The following is a 16,186-nucleotide window of genomic DNA, read 5'->3' as shown; positions in this document are numbered from 1 at the left end:
TATTTTGTAATCAACAAGTGTGTAACACCGGTCAAAGTTTGACACTTCTCTGGCCATTATCTCCGTAACCGTTCAACTTTGGACATAGCTGTTTTGGGTTATATCGGCATACTTTAACATAAGGAACACCTTCCCAAAGTTTGGTCCATTCCTCCTGGGACACCCTGTATTAAGTCAGCAAAGTGTCCTGTGTTCAATTCTGGTTATTGTCACAATAAAGCAAAACAAAAAAATGCTGTTAGTATAACAATATGATCGCAAAAAACAGCATCCAATGTCCAAATGCTATATATGTCAAAACATACCTCGGTTAATGTACAATATTTAACAGAATATATTGTAGTGTGTAGAGCCGTTACTATGCAACAACTGTGAGCTAAGCAAATATAGCAGAGCTGTTTGTAGACAACGGCTCGGTAAACATGTTCCCATGGCAACGCATACACATGCAACATTGGAGGTACTGTTGAAAACAGTGTTTTCTACTTGGTTCATGCAAAGGGGTTATAAGGAAGACAACTGAAGCAAGAATAGTTCAGTTGGAAGGGAGCTGCTGTTTAGAGAGGACTTGAGCCCAGAAGCAGAGGACTAGCCACTGCTAAAAGCCGTTACCAGGCAACAACTAGTGAAGAAACAGTGGACTGGAAAAACTGAGTGTGATTTTGTACAGTGTGGAAATAGTGACAGTGTTATAGTTATTTGTAGTTACTTGTAAGTGGTCAATAAATCCAATTATCCAAAACCCTGTCTACAGCCACTCATACTATGTGACAATATCTATAGCTTATGTAAAAGACACAGGATAAACTAAAGAGTAACAGAGATCATTGTGTAAATATTTACTACATGAAAATTACAACTTAAAATATGCATATACTCATGTACCACACACCACAGCAAGAATTGAAAAACTGGTGAATGGGACAGAGAGCAGAGGGAGGAAACAGACAAACAACCAATGATGGGACATTTCTTTCCTGTTTTAAATTACTGGAAAATTTTCAACTCCAAATTTTATCAGAATGTTTCTTATAAAATGCATGACGGAACCAACCAGCATCCATGAGAACCATCTCGCCCTCAGTCACGACTTGATTGTTGCTTATGTAGTGGATGATGTTGGCACGATCTCCACCAGCAACAACTGGTGGATACGCCAGGTACTCAGCCCCTCTCATCCGGCACTCGTAGTCCACACGTGCGAACAGCTGGTGCTCAGTTACGCCAGGATATGAAGATGCAATCGTAGCAGCAATAGCATCACTTGCAATCCTGCATGAATCCTTCATGAGAGCCACTTCAGCTGGGGACTTGTACAGACGAAGCTGATGGATGAATGGCTTCGGGGACTCCCACATCTACACGGAAACCAAGGGATCGGCGCACAAGTTCAATTGATGACCTGAGATGAAAATCACGGCAACTCCACTTATGACAACTCACCTCACCCACTAAGGCCTGCAGATAGGAAGAAATCTTAACAAATCAAGAATTTGGTGAGATTTGACATTCTCACAGCAGCAACTGAAAAGAGTAACATCTTCTGGGATGTGTCGTCATGTGGTCTGGTAGATCATCACCAATGTTTTAGAGAAATGTGCTGCCTCCATCTTCAGAGCAGAAGATAAACTCAGCAGGTTTACTTCAAACGTTTGTAATAATCTAACTACATTATGTCATTCATATTTACCTGCAGTTAACCTAACAAAATATAATAAAGGTGCATACATAACAGGTATTAAAGTTTTTAATCATCTTCCTCAAACAATAAAAATGTTGGCTACTGATGTGAGAAGTTTTAAATCTGCATTGAAGAGGTTTTTATATCATCAAAGGGACCATTTCCACATCCTAGGATTGTTACCTGTATGGATATATGGTAAATAAAGGAAATGAATGAATGAATTCCAGATGACAGTAATCTTCAAAAGGTTATGGACTGATAATATGTTGCAACTGCTGCTTTGTGTCTGTTTTACTCTGAAGGGGATTCCATGTTATGAAATATAACACAGCAAATCCAAATATACATACCTTATTCCACGCATCTCCTAAAAATTCACGCAACGTTCTATGCACATCTGGCTGAAGCGGATTCATAAAGTCATACCACAGGATGAAGCTTCGATGACTTCGTGTAAAGGAAGCGATAAACGGCTCAAGATCAGTCAATGCGTAAGCCTGGTCAACACCAAACAATGTAGGTGCACCTTCCACTCCAGTGCGTGGTCCATCCCACAGTTCAGAATGCATATCATGTTTGCGTACGAACAGTGTTGATACATGGTCATCTCCTCTAGTCCCAGTCAACACAAGGGCATTATCTGGTTCAAGGCACCCACTCAAATAGAGAAAGTCTGTATTCTGACGGAAGATGTATGGAATCTTCTCTGTCATGTAGACTTTTGTAGCTGATGGTATGACTACCAGGTGCTGTTTCAAACTGTTATCATGTTTTGAAGCATGTCTGTGAATCCCCTCCATAAGTCGAAATCTTCTCTCTCGAAATTCGTCCTGTCTCACTCCTGGTAAAAGCTGAAACATCAATATGAATTATGAACAAGAAGATGTACTCAATTTTGTTCCCTTGTTTGTTTCAACCTATCAGGTGTAAAAGTTACTATATGTACCACCAGTTTTAACATTCAGGAACTCTGTATTCTCCAATACAGTATATTTCAGTTGTAACTCATCCTACTTATAAAATCAGTAGAGGACATATTAATTTTTGCATATCACGTAAAATGTTATTTTGTTGCAATGGCCGACTGTATTATCAATGACCATTTTGGTGCCTGGATTCTGGTAACACTTTTAATACAGCAAACAAACTGCCATGATCACTACAGAAATAACGGAGGGAATAATACCTCTCCCTCCTGCAAGAGATGTGGATGTGTTGCATGAGTAGGCTGCCCCTGCTTCACTGCCTTCACTTGCCATTGTCTTGATGCCTTTGGAGCTTTGATTGTAGTGGTTTTGGTGGAACAAGAGCAACTCGTCTTCAGTGGAAAACCAATACCTAAAATGAAAAACACACATTCTATCATCAACTATGGGTCATTAATGAAAAGACAATATTCCAGCGTATTACTACTACTTCTTACGCTCAATATCTTTACAAAATTACTTGTATCCAAAGTGCTAATACACTTATATATTTGTATAAATTCGATCTGATGCTGTACCTGTCCGTAGTAATGAACAATTAATTTGTCGAATTACGTGCATCATTTCGCACCATCATTCTACTTCTACGACTACACACAGCTGACTTCAGTAAACAGGTCGTACACACGCGTACACACGTTACCAACCCAACAACAAATTCCAGGAACTAGTTGCTAGCTCTATCCACCAAGGTATGTAGCAACCCATAGAAAAAAAAAGTCACGGCGTAAGTTACAGAAGTCCTCGATGTAAAAGATGTTAGTACGAAAATCTGAATAAGGATCTCTTTCGGAAACTTTAATTATCTGCTTCTGAAGCTTGCGTGTAACGATCAATAAGACTATTTGTTTGGTATACTCACCGTCGATATGAATTTCTTACCGCAACATTACTTTTTAAAGATATCAAGATGGTGGAAAATGAACAAAATTATGGTCATCTTCAGTTAATTCTATTATTTTGTATTTGTGTTTGATACGTTTGCTTCGCTTTACAGGACACCTTTGCATGACAAGCATATGTTTACTAATATGTTCATCGGTTGGCTTTCTGTCGAGTTATTTCACAGTGGTCGTCTTTTTTCCTAAACTAAATTATTCATGAAGAGTACTGTCTTCTGCGATATAAAGCCACATAGTCCGTTGAAAGGCAACCGACGTTTCGGGGGAATATTCCACATTGGTATCTTGCTCGGATTATTGGACCGTGAGGATGGAGGTCATATGTACATATAGGGAAACTGCATTGTCTATAGTGGTCACACTGGTGATTGAAAAGTGTGACTAGTTTTAACAAGAGAGTGGGTTAATGTGGTAATTTTCCATTATACGTATTTAGTTTGAGGTACACTAATATAGAGTATGGCTTTTAATTTGGGATCTACGCCAGCTTTTCCACCAGTATCGTCATCCGCAGTACCCCCATTTGGTTTTGGAGTGGGAAATACAGCTACTACAACGAAAGGTTGGTACATGACGTAACCTCTTTCCCAACTTCTTACAGATTGTCTGCAAATAAATTGGCTTTAAATGCACACCAGTGGGCGATACATGGATATTATAGTCTTTTGAGGGGTTCACGATTCTGCAGGTCGGGATCCATTTCAACCACTAGTAAAACTATGTAAAACTATTTTTTTTTCTCGTCTTAATAATGATATAGACAAACTTTCAATATTTATTATTCTTCCAATGCCTAAATGTGATACAGATTTAATGTATATTTACAGCGGCATGCCCGAATATTTTTATACCTTTCTCCGAGAATGGTGCATGTAATAGTATGCAGAGAGGATGATATGCCCATTCTCAAGAATGGCCGTGGGGTTCACTTTTCGCGCTAATTCTGACAGCTCAAGCGAAATACATGGAAGTTCATCTGCATAGTGCAGATTTCACTTTCTGTCCCTAAGCTCTTGCAGAAAGTAATTGACCTTAACCTTTTCGGCATAAGGAAGCAAGAGAACATATTTATTTACATCCCACTAAAATGTAATCATCCTGTGGACTAATTGATTAAGAGAAAGTAAATCAACAATTTGAGGGTAACTTGTCATGATTTCTTCAGGTTCAGTGGGCACCCTTCACTGAGACTGCCATATGCCATCTTAGAAAATCACAACTATAACCACCTCACTAGTGTTATCAACAGTATTGTACAACATCTTCTTTTGATTTTGTTACCGCCTGAAGTTGGCATGACAACGAAAATCTGTTATGTATTTTATTGTAAGCAGGTGCTCACTGGAAGGCATGAGTTGTCTGCATTTCATAAGCAAGTAACCAGAGTTATGAGTTGTCGGCATTTCATAAGTAACCAACCAGAGTTACTTGCAGGCATGAAGCTTACATGAGCAGATCATACTAATTTGTGAAAACCCCAAAATAGGCAATATTTCGCTTGGTAACTACGAAGAGTACAGTCTTCTGCGTTGTAATGCTGTGTATTTTGGAGACAACCATATGTTTCAGTGGATCATATCTTCTCCATCCTCAGGTTGAAGAGTAAGGCAAGCAAAAAACCAGAAGCACCAGGCTGCAAGCTGAGCTTTCTCTGAATGATAGCATATTGCAACCCAGAAGACTGTACTCTTCACCACTGAATTGCCTGCAGTACATTATATCTAAAGGAAATTCCCTTCCTTCCAAATGTTACATTAAACAGGAACCATGGAATGCTTCTATAGAGAGATTGCGAATCTGAAACATCCATTGTCATTAACAAATAAAGATGTTACGTGAACAATAGATTTTATAGTGTTTGCACTGCCAGTAAGACATACTGCAAGAGGATATTAGACAACACTGAAGGATAAAATACTTGAGAATAAATTGTACAATACAGTAAAACTCCATTATAATCACAAGATACGGTCCTGAAAGAAAAATTAATTGTGTGAGATTTGAGGTTCTGGTGGTGAGTATGGAGTGCTGGGATCTGAATATGACACCATGTAGAAGTATACTGATATTTTGCAGGAATGTATTATTTTTATCTGCGGGTTTGAAGATTAAGCTAAACGAGCAGCCAGAGATTGCTCATTGCTTACTTGGCTTATTCTTCAATCCTGAAAAATAGAGGCACTACATTCTTACGAAACACTGGTAAACTTCTACTATGTTGCATGATGTCACTTGTGAAAGGATAGAACTTTTTAAAGAATTAAGCACTTCTGTATCACAACTGCATTTCATTGTTTGCATTGTCTGTGGCTGAAAGACATATAGAAATGACCCAAAACAAATCCAAGAAAAAAAAAAGATTATTTAAGAAGATGAGCATTGGGCCAGCTGCACAAATTGGGATTTTTATAGCTTGCTGTTTCTTGCTTCAGCAATAGCTGTAGTAAACTATTATAATAAACAAACTGGGAATAATACATATTAACTTGTAGTGTGTGCATGCACACTTAATCATACTCCTTGCAAGACTGTACCTTTATAAAGAAACAGTTAAGAGATGACAAAGCAAGTTTCAGTTACAAAGAATATATTTGAATAAATTAACACAGATTCAATTTTATGTAAATTAATCATGGTGAGCTGAAATCTCATTAGTTATACTTTTCATTTTCATAGAAACATTTTATGTTAAACTTTATTGAAATTATTTCAAAATCATTACAACTTACAATTAAAAGTTTTTTTGTTAGAAACTGTGATAGTATGATGTATGAGCCATCATATTAAGGGAAATTTCTTTTATACACAGACAAATATTAATTCTACCTTCACCAACAATCTCATTCTTTTGCCATCAGAAGAGTGCATTCACTTTCATGTGAAAAATATTCCTTCTAATATAAAGTATAAGTTAATATAGTAGCTGGTTTGCACTATGGTGGCCTAGGTTTCATCCCAGGTCACATCATGTGAGATCTGTAATGGGCAGAGTGGCAGTGGGGGGTGGATTTTCTCCAAGTCTTTTTGATTTCCCTTATAATTCTTATTCCACCAATGGCTCCACATTCATCATCATCCTACTGTTGATCCTTTACAGTCGATAGTGACAGGGTCATTAAATAATAATAATAATAATAATAATAATAAACTGCTATTAAGAGAGTTAGATACTGGCTTCTTACTGATGCTGGGTACAATCTTGGATGGCTTCATGTGAGCTTTATGGTGGATGAAGTGGCACTGGGGCAAGTTTTTCTCCCTGCTAATTATTTCCACTGTTCATACAGATCAAGGTGAGGGATACCTCTGACCAGGCAGCACATTATCACATTGTTAGTCTTTAAACTGGGGCCTTCTTCACTGACTGACCCTTGGCTGGTCACACAACAACAAAGTGTTTTTTATTATAAGCTAATTTATCATCCTTTCTTTGCTTTTGTTGTACAGTAACATTTAATTTTAAGCTTTCTGAAAATATTTCATAATTCAACATATAAGAGAAGTTTTCTTAAACGTCTAATACCTTATGTTGGCATTGCAGTAACACTCATGACTCATATTCAGGAGGTGCTAGGTTCATATCTTTGCCTGGACATTGGCTATATTGATTGAAGTTTTTGTTTTCCTCAGTCCCTCCAATGAAATGCTAGGATGGTACCTCAATTAGGACGTGACTGCTTCCTTTCAAATTAAATCCTTTCAAAATTATCATTCATCTATCCTTCTGTTAGACACTATATAGTCTAGCTACTTCAAGTGCCAGTAAATAACTCACAGATGGATAATTTACTGTTAGTCTTTACATTAATACAGTAAAAATAATAGTTAGAATATAGGAGATAACTGTAAGAGGTACTGTATTAGTTGGTTAGTAATAAATTATGAATATATTATATACTCATATTGAAGATTTATCACAAAGGCTGTAACCAGCTAGACTGTTAACACTGCAGTTCTCAATTACTTTTTTATTAACATATCTTTTGATGAAGCTTGCTTCATTTGCTCCTGTTGTGGCTGTTGTTCCATTGGAGTTTCACCTCCAACAGGAGAAATTTGGCATTTCCTTTTCTTTTTCATAAGAGAGAAAATTACAGCTAGGGCAGTTCCTACAATTATGAAGATCAGCAGGGCAGTGCCAAGAGCAATATATACTGTAGTCTTATCACTGGATGTATAATTGTCTGTGCTGTTGGAGGCAGTGGAAGTATTTGTTAACCGGTCGTTTATTGGTACCTCTGTGGAGGTGCTTCTGATGCAGGTTGGAATATTCCATGTGTCATCATCAGAAGTGTACATCCAGTTGGAGGTGTTGAAAGTTTGTTCCAATATTCCACTTGTCTGCTGATCAGAGCATGTCATATTCACACTTTCCAGTATCATATGTCCTCTGACATTGTTTGGTGTTGCGCAAGTTGTTTGTTCCTTGGAGAACAGGAACCTACCAAGAGTCTCTCTCTCTTTATGCAGTACCCATGCAAGATGGCAGTCACAGCGCAGAGGATTGTGACTGATATCAAGCCAAGTATCTTCTGGGACATTCTGTTCTGTGAGGGTTACAAGCCCTGTGTATCTCAGACTCAAGAAACGGAGTCTTGTTAACTGGGACACCAACTGTGTATCATTAAGGATTGGCTTGACAAGTTTTGTACTTTGGTCTATGCTAAGATTTGACAGTATCTGTAGACTCTTAAGTACTGTATCAATGCCATCATATGATTCTAGTGTGATGTTCTGTAGCTTCAGTTCAGCTAAGTTTCTCATACCAGTAAGGAATGACAGATTTTGAAGATGATAATTGACTAAAAAGGAAAACAAAATTGTTTCAGATTAGCTCATTTATTGACTTTTAAGCCATTTAATGATTATGTTTCAGCTATGGGTTTTATGTGTTCTGTATGTTTTTAATATACTCACAAAACACATTTTTTTTCTTGTATTTGATATTCTCATGGCATATCAAGGTTATGGCATTCTGGGATATGATGCTGTATAGTTTAGTAGATACGAGTAGGTACCAGAGTTTTAGAGGCATCTATCCTGAAGATGGAGACAACACGTTCCTCTGAAGTGGTGGTAGCTGTCTATCAAACTACAAGGCATTATATGCAAGAAGACTTTAATCTTGATTGCTTTTTGTTCGCTTTCTATTACCTTGCTGATAAAGAGAAAGTATGAGATTCATGTCTAATGTTATTTATATGGCAAAAGTAAGATATAGTGCTATGGATGTGTTATGCATGGATGACATAAGATTCCTCTGAGAGTATAAGAAATGACGACAAGAATAGAAGCCACTGGGGAGACCAGTCATACCAAATAAGAAGAGAAACACTAGACACTGGAGAGCTGAGAAGAGTGGTAAAGGCTAAGGAAATGTAATTTGGTTATATGAGAGAATAACTTTACAAATAGAGTGCAGAATAATCTTACCAATGGAGAGTGTAATTAGTTTCTGCAAGTTGCTCAGTTCAGACTGTGTTGTGGAGTCGAGTTCGGCTTGGCTAGAGTGTGCTGGTGCCACCAATGTCACATCTGCAAGCCGAGGAAACTTAGCAGCCGCATTACGTGGCAACACTGCAGCTCTGCCTTCAAGACAGAGTGTTTCCAATGTTCTCGATGAGGTTATGGAAGGAAATCCATTGAGTGGATTTCCACATAGGTTCAAGGTCTTTAAGTTCATCTGTTGAAATAACAGATTAGTATTACTGGCCATAATATAAATACAATGTTTCTTCTGTAATGAACGGCAGAGGTAAAATCCGATACATTAAATGTGTGATAATGTGTGATAAGGATTTAAGATCTGTACTCAGCAAACCTAAACTTCTTTACTGTACTTTACTTTACATAAACCACATCAGAAGGTAAAGGTAAAATTTGTCTAAAGCATTGTGCCATTAAGATATAAAGGTACCACATATTCTAGACCTTTGCAGGAAATGGAGTTGAGTGGCCACAATCATGCCTGGTCACTTTGGCCCCCCAAAGAAATCGCCACCCACTGGATTAGGGGCTGGGTGGGCCCCCATTTATACCATTTTTTTAATTATTATTGCTAGTGGGGTGGGACTAAGTGCCTTGTACTGCAGCCACTTCTGGCCTATTGTACTAGTCCCAGACGATAAGTGAGGGTGATTGTGGAGCAATTGGTGGAATGAAGATTGGCATGGGAAACCAAAGTACTCAGAGAAAACCTGCCCCAGCACCACTTTTTCCACCACAAATCCCACTTGACCAAACCCGGGATTGAACCTGGGCCGCCACAGTGGGAAGCCAGCGGCTAACTGCTTGAGCTCTGGCATGGCCTATTTATACCATTCACCCTGCTCTTGAAAAATTGTCAGTATTCTTTATTTACTGCCATTGGTTTGCTTCAGTCCCTGGCACTGGCCCTCCCTCATAAAGCAGTACCATTTTTTTCCATGCCATGCTCTATACTGAAGATGGAGGCAGCAGGTTCCTCCAAAACAGTGGTAACTATCCATCAGACTATGTGATGTCACATCCCAAAGACAGTAATCTTAACAGTCATGGCTGTGAAAACCTCAGATCTCACATTTGACTGAAATGGTTTTAGGTATGGTGGATGTTTTGATGAAATACAAGGCTAAAATGATTGATGTGTCTGTTAGGGTAATGATGAGTAGCTATGTCTACAGTACATTTTGAAAATATCCATACATCATACCTTAGATCTGATGTTTCCACATCTGTGAAAATATAGCAGTGGTCTTTTGGGATATAATGATATGTCTCTCTCATAAGTGGATACCTGTGTTTTGGAGAAACCTGCCAACTGTGTGTTCAGGGTAGAACTACTTCCAAAATATGAATATCAGAAACACATGTCTAAATGTGGACATCACATTGAAATACACATTTTATAATAGTTATCCCCATATTTTATAGTATTAAATCTTACCGTGTTCAAGTCTGCAGTAAAAGCTGAAATTCTGTTGTGGGAGATATCTAGTACACGGAGTGAGCTTGGAAGGGCAACAGACACCTCCTGGAGTGTGTTGTGTTGCAGATACAGTCTCTGAAGATTTCGGAGTTGATCAAATGCATCATATTCTATCTTTTCTAAATCATTCCCATCCAGATAAAGAACTTTAAGATGAGGAGATGATAGCATTTTGCTGCTAATTTTCCTCATGATGTTATTGGAAAGTTTCAGACTGACAAGGTCAGTCAGTGAATTAAATGCTTCTTGTTCAATGTCAGTAATGCTGCACTCACTGAAATCAAGTATGTATGGTCCCCTTCCAATCTGTAATATCTGCTCTCTGGTGACATAACCAATGTTTGCTATAACCTGTAATAAAAATATATTGCTTCATAGATTCCCACGTTTATTTATTATACATCCTCTTCTGTTTTATTTAACCTTTTACATGCCATGGGCCAATTACACTGGCTCAGTATACTTACATTAAAACTGTCAACAGTCGAAGAGATCAGGCTTATGTGAATCAACAAGCACAACCATTCTGTCAATAGATGCCATCAGGTGTAATATATTGATATTTAGAGGAAACAACACTTTCACGCTGCTGTTTGAAGGTAATCCAAGGAAGTGCTGTGGAGTTTTTCTGTGCAGCTGCATTTACCCCCAAGCAGCCCTGCACTTTATGAGAAAACACTGCTTGACAATATTATTTTAGCCTTGTTAAGTGATGAGAACTGAACCCAAGACTTTTTGTATCTTTCTTTCTTTCTTTCTTTCTTTCTTTCTTTCTTTCTTTCTTTCTTTCTTTCTTTCTTTCTTTCTTTCTTTCTTTCTTTCTTTCTTTCTTTCTTTCTTTCTTTCTTTCTTTCTTTCTTTCTTTCTTTCTTTCTTTCTTTCTTTCTTTCTTTCTTTCTTTCTTTCTTGGTGCATTAAGGACATTTATCACTATACACATTATACACTGTCACCTAATGTGTTCCATAACAACAAATTTCTTGAACATAACAAGAATTAATTGCTCTGTGAGTACTATAAAGCTAAGGTGTGGGAGACACCGTTTTACCTTTTGTTTTTTACATGTGTAAAACTTTGTCCCTCTGTCTGTCTAAGGACAGAACACAGACTGAGGGCAATTGGTTCCAAATTTCTGTGGGCAATACTTGAAACTTAAAAGAGAGAAGAGATATAGAGTATATCAGCACAAGGTATGTACCTGCAGTGATTTGAAGCTGTTATGTAGAGAACTTGGTATCATAGGACAGACTGCCTTTCTCAGGTCATTATGCAGATTCTGACCCATTCTTGTACAATTACATTTTTCTGGACAAGCTGGGCCCTCATGTACACCAGAGCTATCTGCTGTTGGTTGTGCGATTATTCCTTTCCTTTGACTCACTGCAGAGGCAAATGCAGTTAAAGCCAGGAGAAAACACGCAGCTTTCATCATGCCCTGATAGAAAGAAACACTACATTAAACTCGTAAGACAATTATGGAACAAGAATGAGAGGGGTCCTGACTTACTTTGTGGCATTTTGAATCTTTCGGAATATTCAGAAATTTCTCTTTATTCACATATGAAACATTCTAAAATTTTTGGTTCGTAGTTCTGACTCCATCATGCAGATCACATCTTCAGCCAGTGGTGAAGCTGGAAATGCATCTGTTCAAATTACAACATCAGTAAGCAGAAAGATATGGGACACTGATTGGCATAACTAGTGATTTGAAATTGATCACATTTGGTGCTCGCTTCAGCCCATACATGCCAGTATGCATATCAGTAAATGACACTGACAAACTGTCAAAACTGACACTTTTGCCCTTGCATTGTGTATTTCGATCTTGCGGTAAAAATTGATCATGTGAATACCTGGACATTTATTTTTAGAAGAAATAAAGGTTGATTGCAACCAGTCCCCTCATCCATTATGGATGCTGCTGTGGACTGCTGTACTGATCTTGCTTCATACACTTGCTGAATGATGCTTCACATATGTATTTGAGACTCAACTTTAGAAGTCAAAGTCAGTTGAATTTTATGTATTACTTTGATCAAGAATACTGGCCTTTCAAGAGTTAAGTGTTTAAGGATATTCTCAGGATATTATGGTCTGTTTCTGGTGTGTAACTTTTGCTTGTGAGGTTTATGAACATCAGAAAACGTTCAACATATGACATGGCTAAACCCTGAATGCCAGAGTTACATATTATTTGAAGATGTCCCTTGTCTCAGTGTGAAATTTATGGGAAAACAAAATGTATTTATAACAATGAACTAAAAGTAGTAGATTTCCAATCCCATTTCAATTTGCTTCCTGACTTCTGACTTTTTAACGTGGCACTTTGATTTATAGAAAGCCCACTACACATTATATTTTCTCTACTTACTTAAAATTAATGCATACCTGGAGACAGGACTGTCACACTGGCAGCTGTTGGTCTCAAGATATGCGATTGCCCAAATGAAGTACAATAGAAAGGATGTAGAGGCATTCACTTCCTGTGGTGTCATATTTCCTCTTGTGGTTCCACTTCCTGGCCTGTATGCATACAGATGGGCTGCATATTACCAACCCACTTCTCAGCAGATGTAGGTACTGCACAACATCATTTTCCTGCTAGTTAATCAGCAAGGTTTTTTTTTTCTTTTCTTTTTTTTTAGCCACACAATATAGTATCAAATAGTAGGATAACTTATGAATAATGAATAAAAATTTTTAAGGAAGTGGCCATGGCTTAATAGAGGTACTATCCAGGTATCTGCCTGGAGGGACTAGGGAAAACCACAAAGACCAGGTGGTGTCCCAGCTGAGATTTGAATGGAGTACCTTCCAAATACAGGTGTACAGCATTTAGTTAACCTATTTGGTATATAAATGTTTCTGAAATAAGCATTTCCTATCCTGAAGAGTTCTGTTAAAATAAACAGAAGATGTAAGCTATCACTTAGGAAAATTCATTAATATCTAAATTTATGGGAAATGATTTCATGATCTTCAAATATTTAAGATATATTTGTAATCATTTAAGATTCAAAGCATTTATGTACAGTTTTCTTTTCACCTTAGGAAATACTCGTACTATTCAATATTTCAGACAGTATAGCAACAACAGTGAGGAAATTACACCGTGTCAGCATAATTTGTGTGTTACTTAGGAAATTATGACAATCTCACCTTATGCTTGAACAGAGAAACAAAGGCCACAGCACCAAATGCCATGGCTTAATGTTAACACGTTTGTTTCTTGTTTGAGTTGTTCTGTTACTAGCTTGGAAGCCACCCATTCTAACAGATTCATTTTGATACTAATTTATGGTTTCAGTTTTCACATTTATGACACTGATTTACTCTGAGCAGCAGTAAAACCATGTGAAATTCCAGTTTGTTTAATTGGTCTCTGGATTTGAACCACAGATTTTCCATGTATAGAGACATTTTTCTTTTTGATTGTATATGCTTTGTAAGACATAAAGCAGCTTAGTTTCCTCATTCACTTTGATATATTTATTATTCCTCTGCTCCCACTACTTTCCAGTGACTTACCAAGGATTGATCCCTGCTGAACTTGAGTTACTGTCCCTTTAGCTGGGGTGCACTATGTACAGGAACCTCCTGTCACTGCAAAGAAAAAAATCAGAATGACATTCTCTGTGTATAGGTTAATAAAAGAAATGTATTGAGTTTTCATTTTTACCCAGTTTCATCCATGTTTTTGGAGTACTGCATGTTTTGTATGTTCAGTAGTTGTTTTTATATTTTTATTTTTGCTTTTTTGAAACCTTTAAAGTCAAGCTGATTAATTGCTATTTCTTTAACATATATTGTATCATGAAAATAAATTGGACTTGTAGTATCTTTCATGATACCTCAACATTTAATTTGATGTATACTACTTACAAACATGGCAGGGTGTCTAGATGAAACTTGCAATCTTTCTTAGTCTGCCATACTTTCTATTTGGTTGTATAATTTTTCATACTTGTCTTGGCATGTTGGAATATGAAAAGTTTTCTGATTGGATGTGCATTAATTTGAACTTTGATATTTCATTATCAGATATAAGTAAATAAGTAAATAGAAAAAATAATATTGTCAGTCAGGCATATGGAAAAATATAATTAATTATTTGAAGCAAAAAATAAAAGCAGTTTCAAATTACTAAACACAGCGAGAGGGAAGTTCAAATGCCAGAAATACAGCAGTCATTGCAAGGATTTTTTTTCCAGTAACATAATAATGATAAGAGAATAATAATAATAATTTCCTGATTACGAGGAGTTATATGTATAAAACTCTGGGATACTGATGGTGATATAAGTGAAAAAAGTGAAGCAGCTGCTTTTCAAGATGTGTACTTTGATTTCTTAGTCTTAAATAAAAAACTTCAAAACATTATTTTCTTTCAGCTGGATTTGGCAACACTGGTTTCTCTTTTGGTGGTGGTGCATCAACAGCTCCTAGTTTCAGTCTTGGTAGTGGTGCAACTTCCACTACAAGTTCAGGCTTTGGTTTTGGAGGTATCCGCTCATGCCTTCCTCCTAGTGGAACAACAGGGTTCGGTGGATTTGGAACTGGATTTGGTTCTAACACAGCAACCAGCACCACGATATCCAATGCCAACCCATTTGGAGGGTTTGGAGGATTTGGGAACACTGGTGCTACTACCACCACAACTCAGAGCCCATTCCAGTTGACTTCAACTCCAAGGCCCCTCTTTGGCCAACCTCAAACCACCGCCACAAACTTGGGTGAGGATCATGTAACCATTAAAAAAATCTTTCAAATAAGCTGAGTGAGTCCACACCTCAACTACACTTCAGATTGCTGCATTCAAGGACATAATTACACTATGCCAACACATCAGTCATTGCCTCAAAAAAAGCTGTATTACATTAATCAACCCCGCTATTCACCAAACAGGAAAACACCAAAAAGACTACTTTGAATATTCAAAATCAACTTACAACATAAACCTGTGGTCAGGCTTAGATTTATTGGGAGAGGCTCTGCATGGAAGATGAATGTATAGCATGGGAATGTGAATTGTCTAAGTTATATAATAAGGTTATATTTTAGCGTCCTGTTGCACTGATTTAAGTCCATGATTTATTTCAACCATCTTCCAGTGCACTGGAAGACGGTTTAAATAAATCATGTATATAATAAGATTCAAACTAGATAAACTTTATAAGTATAGCATCTAATAACTCAGAAATGACAGTGAATGAAATTGTCAATTTTATACGTATGTCCATTTAAAAGTAAGTCAGATGAAATGTAAATAATTATTCTCTCAATAATTTTATACATTTTTGACAGATTGTGTATATCACCTGATAATGACCATGGCATATAATTAGAAATAAAAAATGATAGAAATTTTTAAGGTAAGTTTGTGTGATGGTAAATCTTACACCATGCAGTGTTGATTCTCTCTTAAGAAAATTTCTTGAAAAGGACCTACATGACTGGCATTTCAGGTGACAGATTTAAAACTTTTGGGAACATGATGCTGTGTAATTCTGTGTGAGACATCAGGTTCTCAGTGCAGTGATTATCAAGATTATTGTGTTCTGTGATGCAACATAATGTAATTTGGTAGCTGCTTACCAGTGCTTTAGAGGCAGCAGCTTCCTCTGAAAAGAGCTTCAAAACTTGT

General features: G+C 37.2%; 3 protein-coding genes across 5 annotated transcripts in view; 1 reads left to right on the top strand and 2 right to left on the bottom strand.

The window, feature by feature from the left end:
• LOC111874925 (xaa-Pro aminopeptidase 3) overlaps positions 1–3,306 on the bottom strand; it is a 12,460-nt gene extending 9,154 nt beyond the window's left edge. Inside the window, exons 1-4 of the mRNA XM_023870801.2 lie at positions 3,189–3,306; positions 2,871–3,022; positions 2,035–2,535; positions 1,055–1,358 (exon numbers count right to left, since the gene is read on the bottom strand). Of these exons, the coding sequence (XP_023726569.1) occupies positions 1,055–1,358; positions 2,035–2,535; positions 2,871–3,022; positions 3,189–3,234 (1,003 nt within the window). The 5' untranslated portion in view covers positions 3,235–3,306. The remainder of the gene's footprint in view (positions 1–1,054; positions 1,359–2,034; positions 2,536–2,870; positions 3,023–3,188) is intronic.
• A 562-nt stretch (positions 3,307–3,868) lies between these two features.
• Positions 3,869–16,186, top strand: part of LOC111874923 (nucleoporin p54) — a 28,361-nt gene continuing 16,043 nt past the window's right edge. The window contains exons 1-2 of the mRNA XM_023870797.2: positions 3,869–4,134; positions 14,934–15,275. Of these exons, the coding sequence (XP_023726565.1) occupies positions 4,032–4,134; positions 14,934–15,275 (445 nt within the window). The 5' untranslated portion in view covers positions 3,869–4,031. The remainder of the gene's footprint in view (positions 4,135–14,933; positions 15,276–16,186) is intronic.
• LOC111874924 (leucine-rich repeat neuronal protein 1) lies at positions 5,844–14,128 on the bottom strand. Of its 3 annotated transcripts, none has more exons than XM_023870798.1 (6): positions 14,071–14,128; positions 12,931–13,065; positions 11,738–11,974; positions 10,498–10,890; positions 9,006–9,255; positions 5,844–8,374 (listed from the first exon to the last, which is right to left on the bottom strand). In XM_023870798.1, exons 3-6 carry the CDS (start codon positions 11,969–11,971, stop codon positions 7,533–7,535), a joined length of 1,719 nt encoding a protein of 572 aa, XP_023726566.1. In that variant the 5' UTR covers positions 11,972–11,974; positions 12,931–13,065; positions 14,071–14,128; the 3' UTR covers positions 5,844–7,532. The 3 variants fall into 3 exon arrangements, with proteins under 3 accessions (XP_023726566.1, XP_023726567.1, XP_033611545.1); XM_023870799.2 differs by having other exon boundaries at positions 12,914–13,065; positions 14,071–14,125; XM_033755654.1 differs by lacking the exon at positions 14,071–14,128 and having other exon boundaries at positions 12,931–13,066.

Source organism: Cryptotermes secundus, unplaced genomic scaffold (genome assembly GCF_002891405.2).
Source record: "Cryptotermes secundus unplaced genomic scaffold, Csec_1.0 scaffold595, whole genome shotgun sequence".
Classification (NCBI taxonomy): domain Eukaryota; kingdom Metazoa; phylum Arthropoda; class Insecta; order Blattodea; family Kalotermitidae; genus Cryptotermes; species Cryptotermes secundus.
This window is presented reverse-complemented; position numbering and strand designations above follow the sequence as displayed.